This window comes from Hypanus sabinus, chromosome X1 (assembly GCF_030144855.1).
Source record: "Hypanus sabinus isolate sHypSab1 chromosome X1, sHypSab1.hap1, whole genome shotgun sequence".
In the NCBI taxonomy this organism is placed as follows: Eukaryota; Metazoa; Chordata; class Chondrichthyes; order Myliobatiformes; family Dasyatidae; genus Hypanus; species Hypanus sabinus.
Window position 1 is genome coordinate 13,020,442 of NC_082738.1, and position 21,437 is coordinate 13,041,878.

Here is a 21,437-nt window from a genome sequence, read left to right on the forward strand (position 1 = left end):
TGTGGTAACCATTCCTTCACAAATGCACACAAGTGATTCTGCCGATGCTGGAAATCCAGAGCAACACACACAAAATGCTGGAGGAACTCAGCTGCTCAGACAGCATCTGGTAGGCCCATTATTTCAGCCAATTCCTGCTCCCCCCACTGAACTTGTGTCTGCATACTTCTAATCTGGTTTGACTCCCTTGGTTCCATGACACTACAGTGCTCTCCATCACTTCAGTAACTTTCAGTTCCCTGGCCTGGATCACCTTATTTTCACCATGGATATCCAATCCCAGTACACTTACATTCCCCATCAGAAAGGCCTTAAAGCTCTCTGCTTTTTTCATGATAACAGACTTAATCCGTTCCCCTCCACCCCCACCCTCCTCATTCTGGCAGAACTGGTCCTCACAATCAACAATTTCTCTTTCAGCTCTTCCCACTTTCTCCAAACACAAGGTGTAGCCATGGGCATTCAAATGGGCCTCAGCAATGCCCGTCTTTTCGTCAGCTAAGTGGAACAGTCCATGTTCCAAGCCTTCACTGTAATATTCCCCAACTCTTCCTGCAGTACATTGACAACTGCATTGGTGCTACTTTCTGCACCCTGCAGAGCTCGTCAATTTCATCAACTTTGCCTCCAACTTTCACCCTGCCCTCAAATTCACTTGGTCTATCTCTGACACCTTGTCCGCTTGTCCTTACCTACCATTCTACAAGCCTCCACATCCAGCACATCATTCTCCATAACTTTTACCATCTCCAATGGATCCTATTACTGAGCACATCTTTACCTCCCCTGCATGCTCCCCTCCAATTTATGTAATTTATGTAGCGATTACTCTCTTGTTTATTCATCTCCCCCACTAATCTCCCTCCTGGCACTTATCCCTGCAAGCAGGACAAGTACTACACCTTCCCATTCACTGCCTCTCTCACCACTATCCAGGGCCCCAAGCAGTTCCTCTAGGTGATGTGACACTTCACCTATGAGTCTGTTAGGGTCGTCTATTGTATCAGGTGCTCCCAATGTGGCCTCCTGTACACCAGTGAGACCCGATGGACTGCTTTGGCAAGTACCTTCACTCTGTCCACAATAGACAGGAGCTCCCTGTGACCAAACATTTTGACTTTCTACTCTGAAATGTCTGTCCATGGCCTCCTCTACTGCTCTGATGAGGCCAAAAAGAGGTTCGAGATCAACACCTCATATTGTCTGGGTAGCCTCCAACCTAACTGCATGAACAACCATTTCTCCAAGCTTCCAGTAATTTCTCCCCTTCATCCTTCATTCGTTTTATATTCCCTATTCTACTTCCTTTCTCACCCCTTGTCTGCTCCTCACCTACCCATCACCTCCCTCTGGAACCCGTTCTCTATCCCCCTTCTTCAGCCCTTTACCTTTCCCATCAATAACTCACGCGTCGCGGCGACGTAGTCCGCAGCAACGGTGATTGGTCCGCTTGGTAGCATCGCATTTCCGGTCGCTTCTTTCCGCCATGTTTGTAGGCAGTGCGCACACCGATCCGAAATAGATTAACCAAATCTACCTGCCGACGTGCGAAAGCGTTTGAAATGCGTTTCCTCGTCCATGTCTCTCACGAAGAAACTCAACACAGTGGCATGGAAACCCCACCGCCAACTCGCGTTTTGGCGCACACCAACGCATGCTCGCTACGGCGTAGAGCGACGCAGAAGTGAAAATCGGGGTTACGGCGTAGGCCTACGCACAGCCTTTACTTTTCTGGGGAGGTGCACGTCATACTACGGCGTCGTTGTGACGCACAAGTATAAATCAGCCTTAAAACCAGAATGTTAACTAATCGGTAGTCGCGGAGGGCGGGACTTCAAATCCTGTGGAGGGCCCGGAAGCGGACACGCGACCTTTTTGTAACATCTGTGTGAGAACCCGCCTTCCTCTTTTCCCAGCCATCTTGAATCTGAATAACTGAGGCAGTAAGTGTTCTGTAGGAAATCCACCTCCATCTTCTGAGTTGTTTGCTTTCAGCAGTCTTAAATCTCGCATTAGGTGGGAATGGAGAACTTGGCGATCGCAATGGTTGAAAAATTTATTGGGAGAAGTGGCTAAATCTTGGGGGGCAGATTAAAAGAAATGTGTGGGGCTGAAGGGGAGATGGTGAAGGCGATCTCGTGGTGACCCGGGAGGGGCGGTTTAACGCGTAGCGCGGCTGAAAAGCAAACCGACTGTCAAGCACTTTGGTCTGAATTTTCTGTTTGAGGGCATGCTTTGTGTAATGGGTTATTTACCTTTGAACAGTTCTGCATGTTTGAACGTGTGGAGGTAGGCCGCGAAAAGTTGTCTCGGCCTTTTCTGTCGGTGTATTGGAATGCTATTTTGTAAAGTGTCTAAACTGTTTATTTCCTTTGTACCCATTTTTGTGATCTCCCCCTCCTATTATCCTGTCCTTTCATACTGTTCAGTTTAGACTTGCGTTTTACACTTGCGTGTCTTTCTGACTTCTAGACTATTTTGTCTTTTACAGGCAATGCATCATCTTCAGATTCTACAATTGCATCTTTATTTTTGTTAATTCTAGTCAAACTTTAAGAATGTAAAGCCTTATTGGTCCTGTTTATGTATAATGTGTTCTTCCTAAATAACAAAGTCTTACATGATTTGTAAGCCAACATTACTTCACCCTTGAAGTATAATGTGAACTGATTGAATTATAGTCAAGTTTGTCATGTGATTAAGGCATTGCATTTATCATGACTTTCATGCACTTCTATATTTGCATGTTACTGATGAATTGGCCTTTAAACTGAGTATTCATTTGAGTAAGAAAACTCTTGAGTTTGTATCCAATCCAGTAGCTGCCAAGGTGATTTTCAACAACCATAAGTAGAATAATACTTGGAATTACTGTTCCTCTTTCCTGTACCTTTCCCACTTGCTTAATTTGCATGTGAATTCTGTTTCTGTATGTCCCGAAAAATGTCAGAGCTTGGAACAAAGGCGAACTGTGATGGGGATTTGATATTGTAGAAAAGGTTGACCAAGCCAGGGTGAAGACTTTTATGTTGAATTTTTTTTAATCTGAAAATATTAAATCAGAATGCTAGAAACACTCGGCAGGATAGACAACGTCTGTGAGAAGTTACTTCAAGTAACAGACCTTTTGTTTTGACCTAAGGTCATCAACCTTAAATGTTTCTCTTTTTACTGTTGCTACCTGGTCTGTGTTTCCAGCAGTTTGTTATTTCTGAACTTAATGCTATCTTATTTTATCAGCATCTTTTGACTTGGTATGTACCTTTTGACGTAATTGAAGCAGGTTCAAGAAAGATCCCATTTGATTGACATGGGTGTTTTTTTTATATAACTCATGCTTCAGATTGTGGATGAGATAGCAAATTTGGCCCTGGTGTTGTATTATTCACCCACCAGCCTTAAATTCGGCAAGCTTGAGCTGTAAATTTGCAACAGATTTTGAAGGATATTGCACATGGATCTGCATGTATTTTCCACTTACAAAGTCATTGTCTTAGTGTATTTAACGCGGTGCTTCTATATGAAGCATTCTCTTCTCCCCCCACCCCTCTCGCTTACCAGTGAGTTTATTTCAAAGGCTGCATCTTCAGCACAACCAGGCTTTCTGTGAACGCTCTTGATTAATGGTATATGTGTTATTCCTAACCAATGGATATTTTTCTGTCTAGAAATGCCCGGTGAAGCCACAGAAACCGTTCCTGCCACAGAGCAAGAAATGCAGCAGCCCCAGGCTGAAACAGGTTTGTATTTGTCAATTGCATGATAAGGATCCTTATTTTTGGACATCACCTGTCCCTGCTGTCTTTTGGGTTCATTTGGGTCCTTTTGAGCAGTGATCAAGGTTTGATACATTAATTTCTAAGTCACCCTATGTTTATTCCAGAGCATTTGTGACCTTTGTCAAGCATTTTTAATATCTGGCTCATCCTGGATCTAATTTTGCATTGTTCCCCCCTCTTTGGCATCATTTCCAAAATGTGGCTTAGTTTATTTGGTACCCTGCTTTTAGAATAAGTGAAAATAGTGGACTGCCAATCCATGCTTCCAAGATTGGGCCTTCATCGCTTAAGTGACTTTGTATGGTTAATATTGTGATTTGGCCCAGTTCCTGTGGAAAAAGATCTCGGTTTGTTCTTTGTACTGCAGGGTTATTGTTTGATCTGAAATTGAGTAACTCAGGGAGTCTATTAATTCTTTGGGAGTTGTGACTTTTATATTGATGTTCTGGAGCTGCCTGGCACCCTGTTGTGTCCCTTCCAACTTGCCACATTGATGGTAAGGAGAGCATTTATACATTAAGGTGACTTGCTCGTTAGCCCATTAATCCAAAGAAATGATTCAATGTAGCACACAATATCAGCAATTTCTTACATAGGTATTTTCAGCTGGTTCTAAAGGAACAAATTTATCAAATTTGTTTTTTCATTTACAGGCAAATTCCCTCTAGACAAACTTATTCCTATTATTGATGAAAACTAGCATCCATTACTGGCTGCTGGCTTTTCAGATTCTTTGTTCAGCTCAAAGCTGTTTGGGATTACCAAGCAGCAAACAAAGGGCATTCCATTGCATTGCTTTGCTAACTGCTACAGAGTTCTTTTGTTACACATAGCTGTGGAACCGCAGCACGGCATATTGGGGTACAAAATGGAAGCAGTTGCATTCTGTCCAAGCCTTGAATACTGATGCATGAAACATTTTGTTGGGGTTAAGGAGGTTGAGCAGTGAGTGCAGTCTTTATGCTGTTTTGGAATTCTAGGTTAAAATGTAAGCAATGTGTTTTAATCAGGATTGCTAATAGGATGCTTTATCTTTTTAAGAAACTAGGGCTTAAGGTTACTATTTGTACATGCTGTAAACAAAACTTGTTTGCTAGCCCTATGCTAGAATTAATGAGTCAATAAGGTGAAGGACTGAAAGATTCCACATCGACCACTTGGATTTCATAGTGTTGAAAGTAAGCTGCTGGGCTTCAAGATGCAGTTTATCAAATTGAAATGCCTCTGGGTGTTTTTTCAAATTGATCAATTTTGGAAGCCAGCACAATTTTAATGAGTTGACTTTGTTTTTTGTAACCGGGCAGCTGTGAGCTTTATGCAATGTAATACCTCTCGGATGAGCAAGAATGCAAGTATAGCTTTGCCCCCTATATGTTGTACGGTTGGCCTTTGGGGTTTTCCACACTTGGTATAGCAAAATAATGAGTTTCAGAGCTCTAGATTGTTTAACTGACTTACTGTAATTGGCACGTGATGATCCTGGGTGTTGGGATTCCAGCAGCCTCTTCCTCTTTGCTTAAGGCACAAGGTAGGATGACTTCCACGCCTAAACAGTTTTGGCTTTGTTGACTGCTTTCAGTATGGTACAAATCCTATACAGCTGAAGATCACAAGGGTGCCAACACTTCCCCTGCCCCTACGGGAGAATGTACTGCTTTGAGTGAAATTACTCCGGCTGCTAATACAGCTGTTACTGAGATAGCAAATGGAAGTTTCCCTATTGGAGGCCACCACTGAGAATGCTGTGTCTCAGGAGCCTGCATGTCTGTTAATGCTATAACCTGTAGGTTCTGACTGGGCAGAAAATGTAGTGGCTTGCTAAAATCCTACATTAAAACTACTGTTATGTGATAATTTTTTAATATGATTTTTCTTTTCAGAAGGTACATCAGCAGGAGGGCATGTCTGACTTGTGTCAGTTACATTAGCTTTCAGTACATAAAAGCTATTAAAGTTCGCAATCCATGTTTTTATTACAGAAGTATAACCAACTTAAACTACAATTTCGTAATAAAGAGAAGCACTTGCGTTTAAAAACCATTTTTCTATCAGGATATACTGAGTGCAACTTGCATCCTGACCACAATGAAATTGCAGTCACCTTGTTAAAGATTGGCTAGTATGCGCAAAATAAAGCAAGAGTGCATTAGAAAACCTCTCTTCTCAGGGTTATATGTCCTAAAGCCATATAACATTGCTAACAATTTCAAAATGTTTCCTTGCGCTTGCAGCAGACAGTGTGCACAAAACAAGCTACAACGTTGGAATGCTTGCTTGCTTGAATTTCAGTGTATATTGCCCAGTGTTCAAAAGCACTTTTCCTAAAACTCAGCACCTATACTTAAAAGTTGCATTAGCATTTGCAGCAAAGTTTGCGCAAAGTAAATACGTCACAAGTCAAAATCATCTCATCTCCTGAGAAGTCAATTAAGGCTCTGAGCAATACTTCAGGAAAGAATTCAGATGAAAACATTACAACAGTAACTGCAGCAGCTAGATGGTGTAAAACAATGCAATTGGTTTCATTTTGATACTTAAGTGTTTGCTCTTACAGGTTTCCCCCGCCATCCGAAGGTAGAGCGTTCCTACGAAACGGTTCGTAAGCCAGAATGTCGTAAAGTGAAGAAGCAATTACCATTTATTTATATGGGGAAAATTTGCGAGCATTCGCAGACCCAAAAAATAACCTGCAATATCATGCCAAATAACACATAAAGCCTAAAAAAAAATAATAATGTATAGTAAAAGCAGGAATGATCTGATAAATACACAGCCTATATAAAGTAGGAATACTTCTCTGCGATCATTGCTGTAGCACTGTAGCGTAGCAAAAATCTCACGCAAGCGCTCTCGGCAGAAACAGTCAGCACAGGCGCACTTGGGGCAAAAACACTTGGTGCAAGCGCTCTTGGCAGAAGCACTCTTTCCAGTGACCTTTAAGCTATGAAGCTGCCAAATCATACCAAGTAACATATAAAAATACACAGCCTATATAAAGTAGAAATAATGTACATCCAGTGTAGTTTCACTTACTAGAATCGGGAAGACAGTGAGCACACTGATGATGGTGTGTTAGGCTGAGTCGTTGGAGGTTGGGGTGGTGGGAAGTAGAGGAGGCTGGGGTGTCGCCTCATCTTCGCCTGTTTCCATCAATGCAGGCAGGTCACCGATGTCTACCTGCCTCGATGTCGAGGTTTGTCATCTGATGTGGAAGGCTTGAGAAATGACTACTTAGCCTCGCACATTTTTCTGTCATACAGTGCTTTGTAAGCACTCAAACCATCCTGTAAATATGCCCTAAACCTATGTACCCTTTCAAAATTAAAGTCATACTTTGCTGCAATCATTGCAGCATTGTCAATCGCGGGGAAAATCTCACACAATTGCTTCACGTTCAGTTCCTGGATGACTTCGCTTTCAGGCCTTTCGCTACTGCGTTCGGTTTCAATTGTTATCCTTTCCTCTTCTTCAGCTCTTCATCTGTCAGTTCTTGGTCATGGGATGCCAAAACCTCTTCAACATCATCTTCGTCAACTTCCACAAACCCAGCCTCCTTAGCCAAACTCACTTCTTTCCTTACTTCTTTCACCACGATTGAAATGCTTAATTATGTCTAGTTTTAGGCTAAGTGTAACATCCTTACAAGCTCTTTTAGGCTTTTCCGTTACCTTAGAACTCAACTTGCTAACGGATGCACAAAATAAATGGACATAAAGCACAGATGCTCACAGGCATGTGTTTAAGCAATGCCGGCTAGAATGCAGTTCCAGGAGAGGAACTTGGCTGCTCGGTGCGCACGCTGCCTTTTTGTAACAGTGAAAACACCTTCTGTTAGCGAAAACAGGTAACTAATGTAGGTCTTTCATAACAGCGAGGTGTCGTAAAGCGAACGTTCGAGAAATGGGGGGCACCTGTATTTCTATGGGAACTGGTATAAAATACTGCCTCGGTTTACTCAAGATTTGTGAATATTAATTGCTTATGCATTGAGGAAAACTTAACTATCAGGCTAAATAAGTAGACTGCAGAAAAGTAATTCTGCATTCTGTACTTCCACCTAGTGTTTTTCTCCCCCTTGCGACATGAATGATGCTTCTGCTACAATGCTTTTGGTCTGTTATGTAAAAAAAATGTAAATATACTTAAGTGGTGTGCAGTTAATTTTGGAGGAATTGAAAACTACATTTGGGGTTGATATAATTGCCTGGTTGGTTTGGATGGCTGTACCTCGGGAGAGGGGAAATATTTTCCATGTATTATTCTTAATACTTAGAAGTTCAGTTTGTGGTTGAGGATGATCAATTGTGTGTAGATTGTAAATTCAAGGTTACAACAAGATCTTAGTGCTCAAAAGAATTGAGTTTTAAGCTCTACTCCTACTTACTCCGTCATCTATTTTTACCACTTGCTGAAAGGTCATGAAATGACACTCCTTCAAAATGTGATCAGAAAGACTTCTGATAGCCAAACAATCTGCCATGGGCTGCCCCAGAATGATTGAAAGTAGGTGGGGTTTGATTGCAGTTGTGTTGGTGGTGCATGTCAAGTTGGTGTGCATGATCTACCTGTGGGTGTATCGGATGTATTTCAGGATTGAGTACTCAAATTTTTACTTACAGGGCACTGTGCCAACTTCAGCATACCTTCTTGTCTTTGGATTAGTTGTTGGCAGAGTTTGAAGTAAAATATGGCAAATTAACCCCCAATCTCCATTTGAGTGGTAAACTTGAAATTGTACAGTACTGCAATGGAGAGGGGAAATAGTGGTGAAATGCCTTATTTTGAAATGTTACTAACTCAGGACTAGAAGCAATCTTTAAAGTATTTCCTGTGTTGGGACTAAGTCCAACAATTGCAACATTAATAGAGGGGTAAAAAGAAAAGTTACTGTTTCTATTGGAATGGAACACACATCAGCTAACTGGATGTGATCTTGCACTGCTTATCAAAATTTTATCAATTTTGCGTTTAAAGGGTAACCGTATCTGTTGACGCCCAAAGTTTGTATAATGTGGAACATCCTCATTTCAATTTGGGTGAAAGAAATATGCACATTCTGCTCATTTGATTTATGTAAATTTTCTTGTCAGTACACTGTTACAAAGAACTTTCTTGACTTGTGCATTTCCAGTACTCTTAACATTTGCAGGTTTATCCTGTGGAGTGTATTCTGTCTTTTAAGCCTGAGTTCAGTTGAAAGTAAATGTCTAAGTTTGCTTTAATGCATCTATTTCACTTTGAATAAAACCTATAAGTGGAATGAATATAGGCTATTGAATAATGAAAAAATGTTTATTTTCTGTTGCAAACTAATTTCTCTACATTGAATTGAAAAGGACTCTAGAAGACAATAGATGCTAGAACAGAGTTTGTAACTTAGGGAAGGGTTGCTCAGGCTGGGATTTGTTCCATTTATCTCCCTCAATGTTGAGATGATCAAATTGGTCTAGGGAGTTGAAAGAGTGGTCTTCTTTATGGGGGTTGCTGGGAGAGTCCAACTGTGAGTCTACAATCTGCTTCAGTTTAATGAAAGTTTGTATTTGGTTTTCAGGTACATCTGTGGTCACCAAATCATCACACTTGGATAGAAATGAAAGCTGTTTTCCTCTGAGCAGCCTTGAAAATAACTGGTTTAGGCACAAATAAGTGTAGACTAGAAGTCACTGTTGGCCCATTTGTATTTTCAATGCCCTGTCAAATTTAGATTTAGAGGGTTTTTTTTCGCATTTGAGTAGGTTTATCAAGTATTTATAAAACCAGATAGAAATTACTTACACCTGTTAACTCATGAAGTGTCAGTTAATTCTGAATTGCTGGCTGTATGTATGAGTATATGTAAAGTTCTGGGTTTAAGACTGGATTTGCATTTGTTTTGTCTGTAACTCACATTGTTGCTCAAATTTCTAGCCGGGTCTGGTGCTCCTGCCTCAGAAGCTCCAGGTGTGCCTGTTGCAGTCCAAGCACCTGTATCCCCCGTTTCTCCTGAGAAGCCTGTTCAAACTGCAGGTAGACTGATCATGGATGATCTCTTACTAACAGTGATCTGAAATTTGCAGTGCTGCTAACAACTTTATTGTGCACTTGAATATTCTGTTATGACCATTTATGTGTAGTGGGTGGTGATTTAGGATTACATGGTCTAAAATTCCTAAATCTAGCCTGTTCTGCTTCCACTGTCCCAAAATTAGTTTACCTTTCAGTCACAGATCAGTTGTAAGACTTGAGTCAACTGCTATCCCTAGGTTAATGTAGTGTTGGACCAACAATGTGCTTTTAAAGGGTTTGGTGGAGTGATCAGTTTATTTTGGGAAAGTTGAAAAAAGATTTGTCACATGGCAGAAGAGCCCTCCTTCCCCCCCCCCCCCCGCCCCATCATTAATCCCAATTATCACTACTTGCTCAATCACCTTTTATGCCTTAGTGATTCAAGGATTTATCTAAAATATCTTTTAAATAAGAGTATCTAGCTGCAGTTTGGGGAGTGCATGCCAGGATGCAAATACCCTCTGGGAGATGGGAAAGGGAATTTTTTTTTTGGATTCCCCTATTGCCTTAAATCTACAGTGTCTTCTCTATTTTTAGACTTGTTTCTTACTATCCGCCTGACTACTCATAATTTTGTACATCACTAAAGGTTTCCTCCTCAGGCCCGTCTACTCCCAAGTAGAACCCCAGTCTGTATCACATAACATCCAGCAGTCACTCTAGTGCAATAATTTTCTAAACTACATACACTACTCTAGCTGTAGACTAATATTTTATAAGGTTATGCAATGATGTCAATGCTCCTGCATTTATTTGCTAAGGCATTGAATACAAGTATTCTGTATACCACCATATCTATCTGTGCTTTCACCTGCAGTAGTCCTTTTATTTGCACAGCAAGGTCTTTTTCCATGCAACATACAAAATGCTGGCAGGACTCAGCATTTTTGGGGGTGGGGGGGGGGTTACAGTTGCCATTTTGGGCCAAGGTTCTTTGGCAGAACTGGAGTCTTTTTTTATACTCCTTAGGGTTCTACCATTCCTAGTGCATGTCCTGGTCATCCAAACTTGCACTTGTCAGGATTAAATTCCCTCTTCATTGTTCCACGTAGCTTGCTAGCTGATCATTTATCATTCTGTAACCGAAGACCATCTTTTAACTATCAACAACGACCATTTTGTGTAACCTGCACAACACTAAATAAGCCTCCCACATATGCTAATAGTTAATGAGATAACAAACTTTGGTCAGTCATTAGTAGACATCTTAAGCCAGCCCTGCTGTTCAGTATAATCGTGGTTGACCTACCCCAAGCTTCAACTCTGTCTTTCCCCATCCTTCTAAATTCTCTGGTCTTTAAAATTTGCCTTCCTTTTTAATTCCTTCCACAATCCTTCAGGATGGTGAACTCCATGGATTCATTGTCCTCTGAGAAACAATTTCTATGGATTTCACTTTTAAACAATTGTAAATGTAACAACATCCCCTGATTGGGCTCTTCTTAATAACAGAAACTGCCACTTCAGAATCTTGTATTCAGTAAATTAGCACTTATTCTAACTTTAAAGAAAACAGATCAAAGATGAAATTAAATTACAAAAATAGCAAGAGAATTTGGTTTTGGAATGGGATTGGGGTGGTTTGGGATACTAGATGTAAATACAGAAATACAATTTCAAGTAGATGTGTTGGCTAATAGAAGTGACCCCTGTTCTTGAGTGTCTTAATGGGTAGAGAAACAAAGGGATCTAGGGGTAGATACAAGTAATGGTGCAGCTTCAAAGCTACCCAAGAAACACAGGCAATGAGTTTCATTTATTGAAGGAGAGAATTCCAAAGTAAGCATGTTGAACTTCAGATCTCAGTGTTGTGCAGTTCTGGTAACGTGAGGAAGATGGTGACAAAAGGTTGATAATTGGGTTTGAAGCTGTAGCTGTCAAGTAGGACTAGGAGCTTTAGTCAGTTATTGACCTTGAAAACATTTAATTCTATTTCAGGGAAGACCATAACTCTTATCACTAATAATATTCAGTGAGTTATTTGAGAGAAACTTCTATCAAGTAGTTTGAGAATGAGTAGTAGAATGGCTTAGTTAAACAGCAGTGTGAAAGTACATAAGGGATGTGTAGGATGAGTGAAGATTGCTGTGGAAATCCAAATAACCATAGATCATTTGGGTTGAATCAGTTTTTCTGCACTGCAGAGCTTAATGTAACATTTAATCTTAAATGCACTTGTGATTTGAAGTCCTAGTGACAGTTCTCTTTCTGCTTCATATTGATGGTTTATCTTTGGTTATCTTCAACAGCTGCTATTGAAACCAGTTCTGAGCATGAATCGGTTTCCTCAGCCAGTGAGTACACGCAGGCTGAAAGTGAATCCAGCGGTACCAGTAAGATGGAGCTTTCAGCTGCTACTGACTTGCATGACCCTGATCTTCAGCTTCCATCTCTCCAAACAATCAGCAATACACCTTCATCCCTACTGTCTGCTAATGTGCTACCTCTTGTCCAATCTCCTTCAGAGCTCCCTCTGTCTTCTGTTGTTTCTACTGAGGTGCTACCTTGTCCTGCTGCCAGTCAACAATCCTCATCTCCTGACTTGACTGATATCAGTGGGCTGCCTTCATCTAATACGGTTGCTACTTCCATTGAGCAATTGTCGGCTGATCCAGCTGTTGTTCCCACTGTTGATCAGTCAAGTTCGGGGGGTGACCAATTTGGCAGACAATCTGAGTTATCACCTTCTCACAATGCAGTTTCTTTGACCACTGAAGTAGATTCTGACGTGAGACCGCCCCCAGCTGATGCTGTTGTTGCTAACACTAACCTTGTCCCTGAGCCTGAGCCTGCCCCTGCAGCACCTGCTGGTATAACATCAGCTGAAGTGGTTGATGGCTCCAGCAGTGATCAGTCGCACTTGTCCACTGATTCTCCCATTAACAGTGAGGTTTTGGCTGAATTGGAGGGAAGTCTGCCTGGGTCTGTGAAAAATGAAGAGGTCACCCCTGATGCTCTAGCTTCCTGCAGTGGTACTGCCACTGCTGTGCCCCCAGCTGTCACAGTTGATCAAATGGATTCAGTTGCTGACCAGCCTGTTTCATCCATCCTTGGGCAGCCTTTAGCAATTGCCATTCAAGAAGAACTGTCTTCATCTGCTACCATGGTGTTCCCTGCTGATAATGGTGCTGATAGTCCAGCATTAGTTGACCCTGTTACTCCTGTTGCCACTTTGACCACCAATTCAGTTGCTGCCACTGCCCATCCACCTTCAGTTTCTGACCCTCATGACTCTGTAACTGCCAGCTCCGGACCTTCTCCATGTGACTCTGCTATAGCTACCTCTCCTGTGCTACCTGCAAATGCCCTTCAGCTACTTTCATCTGATGCACAAGTTACAACTGACGTGGCTGCGAAGCTTTCGTCTGATGTAGCTGCTGTACCTACAACCCCTGTGCCTTTGCCTGATGATAGTGTTATCACTCCAGCTAAGTTGTCTTTCCCTGAAGCTGATACTGTTGTTGATGAACCTGTGCCCACTGATGGAATTGGTGATCAAGTGTCTGTGCTCACTGCAGACAAAGCTGTGCAGCTTCCTGTGCTCTCCAGTAAAGTGGCAATGGTCCAGATGCCCTTGCCCTCCAGTCCTCCAGAAATGGCAGCAGCTGAGTCTCCAGTTGCACTTGCGGCAACTGAACCACGTGATATTGTGCCCCTTTCTTTTCCTGAAAAGCCTTCCGACGATTCTGATTTTACTGTGTGTCAAGACGCGCTCTGTGCCAATGAGGCTACTCTCAAGCAGTCACTGACAACAGTCCTACCAGCTCAGCTCCTTCAGTCTTTAGACTTGCCCTCTTCAGAGCCTCAACCCCTGGTTTCTGAGCTAGCTTTATCTACCCAAATTGCTCACACTTCTGACTCGCTTCTGCCTTTTGATCCTCCTGCAAATTCACAGCTTCAGCCGCCTCTGCACGCTGCCACTGAGTTGCCACCCTCTATACCTGTTTCTGATTACTCATCTGTTGAGGGACCTACATCCACTGAACTTTCTTTGTCTTCAGAATCTAGACCTGTCACTGAATTTCCTGCATCTCTCATTCTCCCACCTGCCTCTGTTCAACTCACTACCCCATCCCCTGAATTGTCTTCTTCTGTCCAAATTGATGACGATGACGAGATGCCTCCTTTGATTCCTGCTATCAACAAGACTCCCCCCTGTGAAGCTCCTGCCCCAACTGTTGTTGAGAAGGCAGTTCCCAAGATTGCTCTGACTGGAAAGGAAGCGGTGAAGCAAAATGATGAGGGTATTTAGTTTGGTTGAGGTGTGCATGTACTGGTGTCCTGCTTAGTTGAACTGTGCACTTGAAGTAAAGACTCAATAAATTTCACACTTGGGAAAGGCTAACCTTTAAGTGATGCACTTGTGCTCTTAATGGAATGTTTTCTTGAAATATGTATTACCCTCCAGAATGGGAAAGCTTAAGGTTAGCCTGTCCTACGGCAAGGGGAAACTGTGTGGTTTGAAATCTGTACTGTTGTTATAAACTTATTCACCAGGAAATTCTAATCATAAATCCCAATTTCTAACTCGGTCAAGGGAAAAGATGGGCTGTAATTACATTTTGTTTCCAGTTGTCTTGGAAGGAAATGCATCAGTTGTGACCTGTATTGTAGAATTGCTGTCTCGTTTTGGGACAGGTCAATGATGTACACATTTCAACCATGACCAGAGGGTGTTTAAAGCTTGTGTACTAATGACAGTGTGAAGTCCACCATTTTGTTTTCTTCACTTATATTTCACAAGAAACAAGGATTTAACTTGACTGAACTGGTTTTGAAAGGTTTGTAGTACACTAATTGCATTAACACTTTGCCTCACATGCTAAAACTAAAAAAGGGGCACCCAAACGCCAGTGTATATATTGCAAATTTTATTTGCCTATTTTCTACACCAGGATCAGCATTACAGGTATGAGAATGGAGCCTTGAAATTAGTGCCGTAATCTGGTACCAAGGATATTCACGCTAACCTTGAAATCTTTTACTGCATGGTGTGAAAGCTATACCGGCTTAGCATTGAAGAATCTGGGTGTTTTTCCTCCTTGTAAATAACATTTGAAGGTTTTTTAAAAAAACTGCCACGAAGGTTTTTTTTAAACCATGTTTGTTTTCAGGTTTTGTGCTTATGGCTATATAAAAATAGATAAATCTTAATCCACCTTTTTAAATCCATTGAGCAAGCTTTATTGCACAGGTTTACACTTTCTCAACCTTGGTTGGCATGGCTGCATTATGGTAATGACCTAAAATGGTGTCCCTCACTTTCCCCAGAAATAGCACGTTTTTTGCAAACCGCTAAAAATCCCACAAAGCTGCACTGTGCAGAGCCGTGTATTAAATGTGTGACATTTTATAGGGTCTGGGACAGAATCGGACAGCGATGAATCGGTACCAGAACTGGAAGAACAGGATACAACGCAGTCAGCAACACAGCAAGCTCAGGTGTGTCTGCAAATATGTAAATAATAACCATTATAAAAACTGCTTCAAAAGGCAAACAGATTTCACTGTATAGAGTCCTTCCCACTGTTCTTATCTTTCAGCAGTTTAGGCATTTTGGGGTGCTGTCTACTTGCAACCATCCCCACCTTTACCAGTTTATGTAAAAATTTACCCGCCTTCAGAAAATAGAGTCCGATAACAATTCATGAGCCTGCTTCCTGGGGTGGCAGAGATTGAGTGGACTAGTCTTCTGTTCATTAACCTCATTTAGAGGCAGGGTTGACAGCATTGAAGATCAGATATATCAGCCACTTTTTGTTTAAAGGAACTTGCTCCTGAGACCATATTAAAATTCCTTCCTTTCACCTTAAACTTGTGGTTTCTAGGTTTTATTACCACACTGAGGAGAAAGATAATATACTATCTTTGCCCATCATGATCTTACAGATTTCTGTCAGGTTGTCCCTTAGCCCCCTTTGTTCCAGGGAAACCAAATCCAGCCAATCGAATATTCCCATAACTAAAGTCATTCAATCCAAGCAACATGCTGTGAATCTGCATTCTCTAGTATAATCACATCACTGTAATTTCTTACTGGGTGGTAATTAATTCTCTGCGTTGAGGATATTGGCCATTGATTGCATTCAGGACTAAGATGAGCAGATTTTCAGATGCTGAAGGAATCTGAGTTTAAAGAGTTATGAGCATGGGACTGAACAATGTTTGAGATGGAAGATCAGCCACAGTTATGTTGGAAGGATGGAAATGGCTTTAGGAATCCTATGACGTATTGTCTTAATCTCACTATGCAAATAGGCTTTTCAAATCACCAAGTCTATACTTGCATACATTAACTCAATTTTTATTCTCCACACATTCCCCTCGTCCCCATCCACTCACTCAGGTTCTGCCACTCACACGTTGGAGGCAATTAACCTACTAACTTTGTACCTATTTACTTGTGAAATTTTTTTCTCTTGTAGAATTGGGCTCAGAGTCTAGATTCTTAAAGCATGATTCTATTATGTAGCTTTAGTTGCCTAGTTCTTTTGAAGGCTTTGGTTTGTACTGGGATATGGTTAATTTTTCAACAATCTCCGCTTGGACAAAAAGCAGTTCTTTGTGAATTGCTTGTTTTCACCTAGTTTCATAATAAAAACAGGGAATTGGTGACAATGTGAACACTGGCCACTCCTGTTTCAGTTTCAACCACTGTCATCCATCCAACTTCAGCATTAACTTCATATTTTAATGGATCTCTGTGTATATTATAAGCAAACAGTATTTTGAGATTTCAATAAAAGCTTGCATCTGGATGGAAACATTTGAAGAGGTTCAATAATATGTTTTCTACTGTACTGTGCAAGAGATGTGTATATTGCTATATAAATAAAGGTTGGACATGAGTCAAGTGTGCCAGTTTCCTTTGTGTGAAGTAGCAATGGAAGTTATTTTGCTGCCTCTGCTTTTGAAGGAGGTATGAAATCTGAGGATAAGATTCCATGTGTATTGGCTTGAGACCAAACAACCCCATGATCTGGGCAGTGAATTGTTGCTTAGAAAATGGAGGAATATTTGAGCAAGTTGTGCGCATAATTGCAACACTCACATCTTCGAGTTTCATATCTGTCCCCGGCACCCCTCCCTCAGCAACCAGAATCTGTCTACAAGACTGACTCCCATTTCCCAGCTCTTGCCATTTTTTTTTGTTGGGGTGGAAGCTTCAGCATTGCACTTGAAAACTTACTGCCTTTTAGGCAGTTGTATTGAAACTAACCAGCTCTGCTGTTTCATTTTTGCTACGGGTCATTAACAAGTCCAAATTTAATGTTCTCCAATTAGATTCCTTAGGGTAATGTGCATAATTGGTTAACCAAGTTAAACTTGAATATTAAAACCCACTTTAAATAAGATAGTGGATTTGACAGTCCCTTGGACACAATCTGTGTGCAATTATTTGAGTTTAAACCCATCTTAATTTTGAGATTGGTGTGTGGAGTACTGGAGCATAATTTTAATATGGCAAAATTGGATGTCGTTGGAATATAATACCTTGGAGGGAATTCCATGCTGCATATGATGTTGGAGTGTTGTGGATGTGAATAACAAGGTTATAATCCTGTTGACAATTTGCCATTTTCAGCGTAGGTAGCGCCTAGCTAAGGTAACTCTTGGATTGATAATGCTGGTATCTCTGCAGATCATTTAGAATTGTCACCAATGCAAAGTCACTTAACTATCACTGTATCGAAACTGATGTATAGAGTTTATATTTTTTTTAGGTTTCTGCTTATTGTACCAAGTGACTTAATTATCTTTCTTTTTCTCTTGAAGCTTGCAGCAGCGGCTGAAATTGATGAAGAGCCAGTTAGCAAAGCAAAACAGAGCAGAAGTGAAAAGAAAGCACGAAAAGTAAGTAATTTTTTTTTGGTGCTGAAGTTTGCAGTTTACTTAAGTTGAAGCAGTGTCAGCCTGCATTCTGTTCAAATATAGGTTAGTGGTAAATTTTTCTGATGTTTGGTGTTTAATGTGCGTTAGTGAGGGTTTCAAAGCCTAGCTAAGTATTTGCGGCCTTTGTTGCATTTGAAACAAACTGGATGGCTAAAACGTTACACAGTAATCTCTCCACAGGAGGTTTTATTAAATTGTATATATAAATAGAACTTCCTGAAGGTTATCCTTTTCTTTGCAGGCAATGTCAAAACTAGGTCTTCGCCAGGTTACTGGAGTGACAAGGGTTACAATAAGAAAATCAAAAAACATACTGTTTGTCATCACAAAGCCAGATGTCTACAAGAGCCCAGCATCAGATACCTATATTGTTTTCGGTGAAGCTAAGGTAAATACAAATGTGATCTAAGTTTACCAGTAAATTGCAAGAAAGGTGTTTTCAAATAAACAAAATGTGACTACGCCTTGTTGATGACAAGGTGATCTATCAAAATTACCCTGTGCTGCAGCTGCTTTCCTAGTTTTATTTCCTCATGATCAGTTTTATTTGTACCAGTGCTAGTTCAGAATATATTGTTTGAAATTTGAAATCTTTTTGCAGCAGTGTTTTTTTTTGATATTTGGTGAAAATGGTTGTTTGCAATGGAAGCTTTGAACTTTTATTTTGTGCTTGTACCTAGATTGAGGATTTATCTCAACAAGCTCAGCTAGCTGCTGCCGAGAAATTCAAGGTACAGGGAGAATCTGTTGCCAATATACAAGAAAACACACAGACTCCAACTGTACAGGAGGAGAGCGAAGAAGAGGAGGTATACTTTTGAGTTTGATATCCAAAACACTGCAGTCCTTAAAGTTATGCAGCTTAGAACAGCACTAACTAATTTTTACCAACTTATTGCAATGGTTGGTTTTATTGGTACTCTTGAGCTTTCCAGCAATTTCATCTAGGTGATTGCTATGTGATTGAATAGTTTGCCATGGGAATTGATGCTACTCACATGCCACTGAAATTGATGCGGTTGGCTTTTTCTCGCCCACATTGCTTATGTTGGGTGAGTGGATTGTTAGTCTATAGTAATTGGGTAGTTGTTACCTTAATCTATGCGACTTGAAATCATTAATGAACTCCCAGATGGGTGTCATGCTAGTAAAACTGGCCCAATAGTTGTCTTGGGCTCCAGTAAATGATAAGGAATACAAGTATTTTTCTATTAATTTCAGATTCAGTTTATTGTCATTTAGAAACCATAAATGCAATGCAGTTAAAAAATGAGACAACGTTCCTCCAGAATGATATCACAAAAGCATATGACAAAACAGACTACACCAGAAAATCCACATAACGTTTGGCAATCCCCAATCCAGAGTCCGGAGAGGCTGCTATGTATTAATATCACACTACCGTCTTAGCGCGTTCCCCGGAAAGGAGCTCCAAATCCACCAGACAAACAAGACCAAAAACTAAAGCTACAAGACCTGAACAAAACCGCATAGTTACAACAGTGAAAACAATAACATAATTGATAAAAATAGACTATGGGCACAGTAAAAATAGTCCAAAGATGTTAAAGGACTATAATTTCAAAAGAAATCACCACATAGTTTCCACAAGTCCCCAGGCTCCCGACAGACTCACCATCCCCCGCCAGCGGCAGAAGGAAATACCCCTGCTATGGACTTCCAAGGTGCCGCCCGACTCAGCCTCGCAGACGCAGCAGACAATGAAAGCTTCGTCGAAACCAGTCTTGCAGACGCAGCACACACCAAAAGCAACCTGACCACAGCGGACTCCGAGTCCGTCGAACCTCCGAGCCGACGACCACCCCCTCCGGCACAGCTTCTCCAAGCACCATCCTCTGCCGAGCGTATTAAGACGGCCATCATCAACGTGACCCCGAGGACTGGGGGCCTGCTCTTCCCAGCAGAGTCCCAGACCGCAGCAGCAACAAAGAAGGTCTTCCTGGAGATTTCCAGATGTTCCTCCATGCTTCCACATTCATTTTCAATCGATTATGATTGCGCACAGCACCCCACTTCACAAATAACAGATAATCAGCTCAGGAGTGGCCGCTGCAAGCTGTGTCGTGCCACCATCTTGGAATCATGGTGATTTTGTAGGTGAAAGTTGGTTAAAGTCTGACCCGAGTCTTATCTCATCAGGCCACTGCTTGTGCCGGTTTCTGTGGCGTGAAGAGACAGAGTATGAGACTCCCCCCCCCCCACCGATAGGGTGCCAGTCTATCACGAGGTTAACCCCCAGCATCTTTGCTGGTAGCCATTTTCAGCTGGGTAGACTGGAGCAGCGTGTGGTTGAGTCCTGACGAAGGGTCTTGGCCTGAAATGTCAACAGTGCTTCCTATAGATGCTGCCTGGCCTGCTGCGTTTCACCAGCATTTTGTGTGTGTTGATTGAATTTCCAGCATCTGCAGATTCCTCCGTGTGTGGTTAAGTGTCTTGCTCAAGGACACAACACGCTGCCTCAGCTGGGGCTCGAACTCATGACCTTCAGATCGCTAGTCCAATGCCTTGACCACACACCACAGGTGAAAATGGTTGACTCTAATATTAAACCCGAGTTATACAATTTGAATTAAAACTCCTAAATAGAGCCAGGAATCTTTTAATTTTTGTCATTGCCCATGTTTTTGTTTGAAACAGCCCATTGACACTCAATCAGAAAGATGAATGCACATTGCAGGTTTATTTTCCTGGTCTGGTAATGGAAGTGGTGTGAGTTGAGTCTAGATCAGGTGCTCCCAACCTGGGGTCCATGTACCCCTTGCTTGACCCCTTGAGCTTAAGGCATATAAAAAGTTGGGATCCCTGGTCTAGATGGCAGGATATATGTGTTGGAAGAAAGAGTAAATTCATTTTTTTGCATTTCTTTCAGGTTGATGAAACTGGTGTGGAGGTCAAGGACATAGAATTGGTCATGTCCCAAGCCAATGTGTCTAGGGCTAAGGCTGTCCGTGCATTGAAAAATAACAACAATGATATTGTAAATGCTATTATGGTATGTTCTGTTTTTTATCCCTCTCTTATAGTATGAAATGGGGAGAGGAAGTTGTAAAGCTGATTTCATTTAAACTTTTGTTGCTTTTGTCTGAACTTGCAACACTAGACATAGTTATTAAGTTTGTGGTTGGCTGTTGAATGTTGTCTGATTTTAATAACTTTTTGATTTTTTTTTGCAGGAGTTGACGATGTAAGCTTCAGGAAATAAGTGGGTATCAGCATTTTGGTGCAGCATCAGTACATTTGTACCATTTATATAAATAAACCTGAAATAAAAATGTGGCTTGAAATAGTAAATTTTGTTTAGAGTGATCTCCGAATATATGTTTAGATCCCAGCAAAGGTTCATCTTTAAGCTGGTACCTCATTTGCTTCAATTCTTTGAGAATGAACTTCCCAGGTGTTACAGTCTGATGCTTTGCAAGTCTTTAAAGCACCACTGCGGCATTGTTCCTGTTGCTATTTATGGACTGCACGTATCATTATCAATTGCCTTCCAGTTTTAACAATGAGTTGAAATAAAATGAACACTGGTGTTAAACATGTGTGTTGATTCTCACATCACATTGGGTGTACCCATTAGTCATAGAATTGTTCATTTCAGGCCTTTTTATCCCACTGTCCATGCCAACTGTTTGCCCACATTAGCACTATCCGATGTCTTGCTTGTCTGTTCTAATACCTCAAATGGTATCGAATTTCACC

The 21,437-nt window shown here is 41.3% G+C and overlaps 1 protein-coding gene across 3 annotated transcripts; it reads left to right on the forward strand.

Moving 5' to 3' along the window:
- The first annotated feature begins 1,801 nt into the window (after positions 1-1,801).
- On the forward strand, positions 1,802-21,029 carry naca (nascent polypeptide associated complex subunit alpha). Of its 3 annotated transcripts, XM_059955811.1 has the most exons (10): positions 1,802-1,943; positions 3,669-3,740; positions 9,687-9,785; positions 12,074-14,068; positions 15,181-15,266; positions 17,601-17,678; positions 17,959-18,105; positions 18,398-18,526; positions 20,608-20,730; positions 20,912-21,029. In XM_059955811.1, the coding sequence occupies exons 2-10, from the start codon at positions 3,671-3,673 to the stop codon at positions 20,924-20,926; spliced, it is 2,742 nt and encodes a 913-aa protein (XP_059811794.1). In that variant the 5' UTR covers positions 1,802-1,943; positions 3,669-3,670; the 3' UTR covers positions 20,927-21,029. The 3 variants fall into 3 exon arrangements, with proteins under 3 accessions (XP_059811794.1, XP_059811795.1, XP_059811796.1); XM_059955812.1 differs by lacking the exon at positions 12,074-14,068; XM_059955813.1 differs by lacking the exons at positions 9,687-9,785; positions 12,074-14,068.
- The last annotated feature ends 408 nt before the right edge of the window (positions 21,030-21,437 follow it).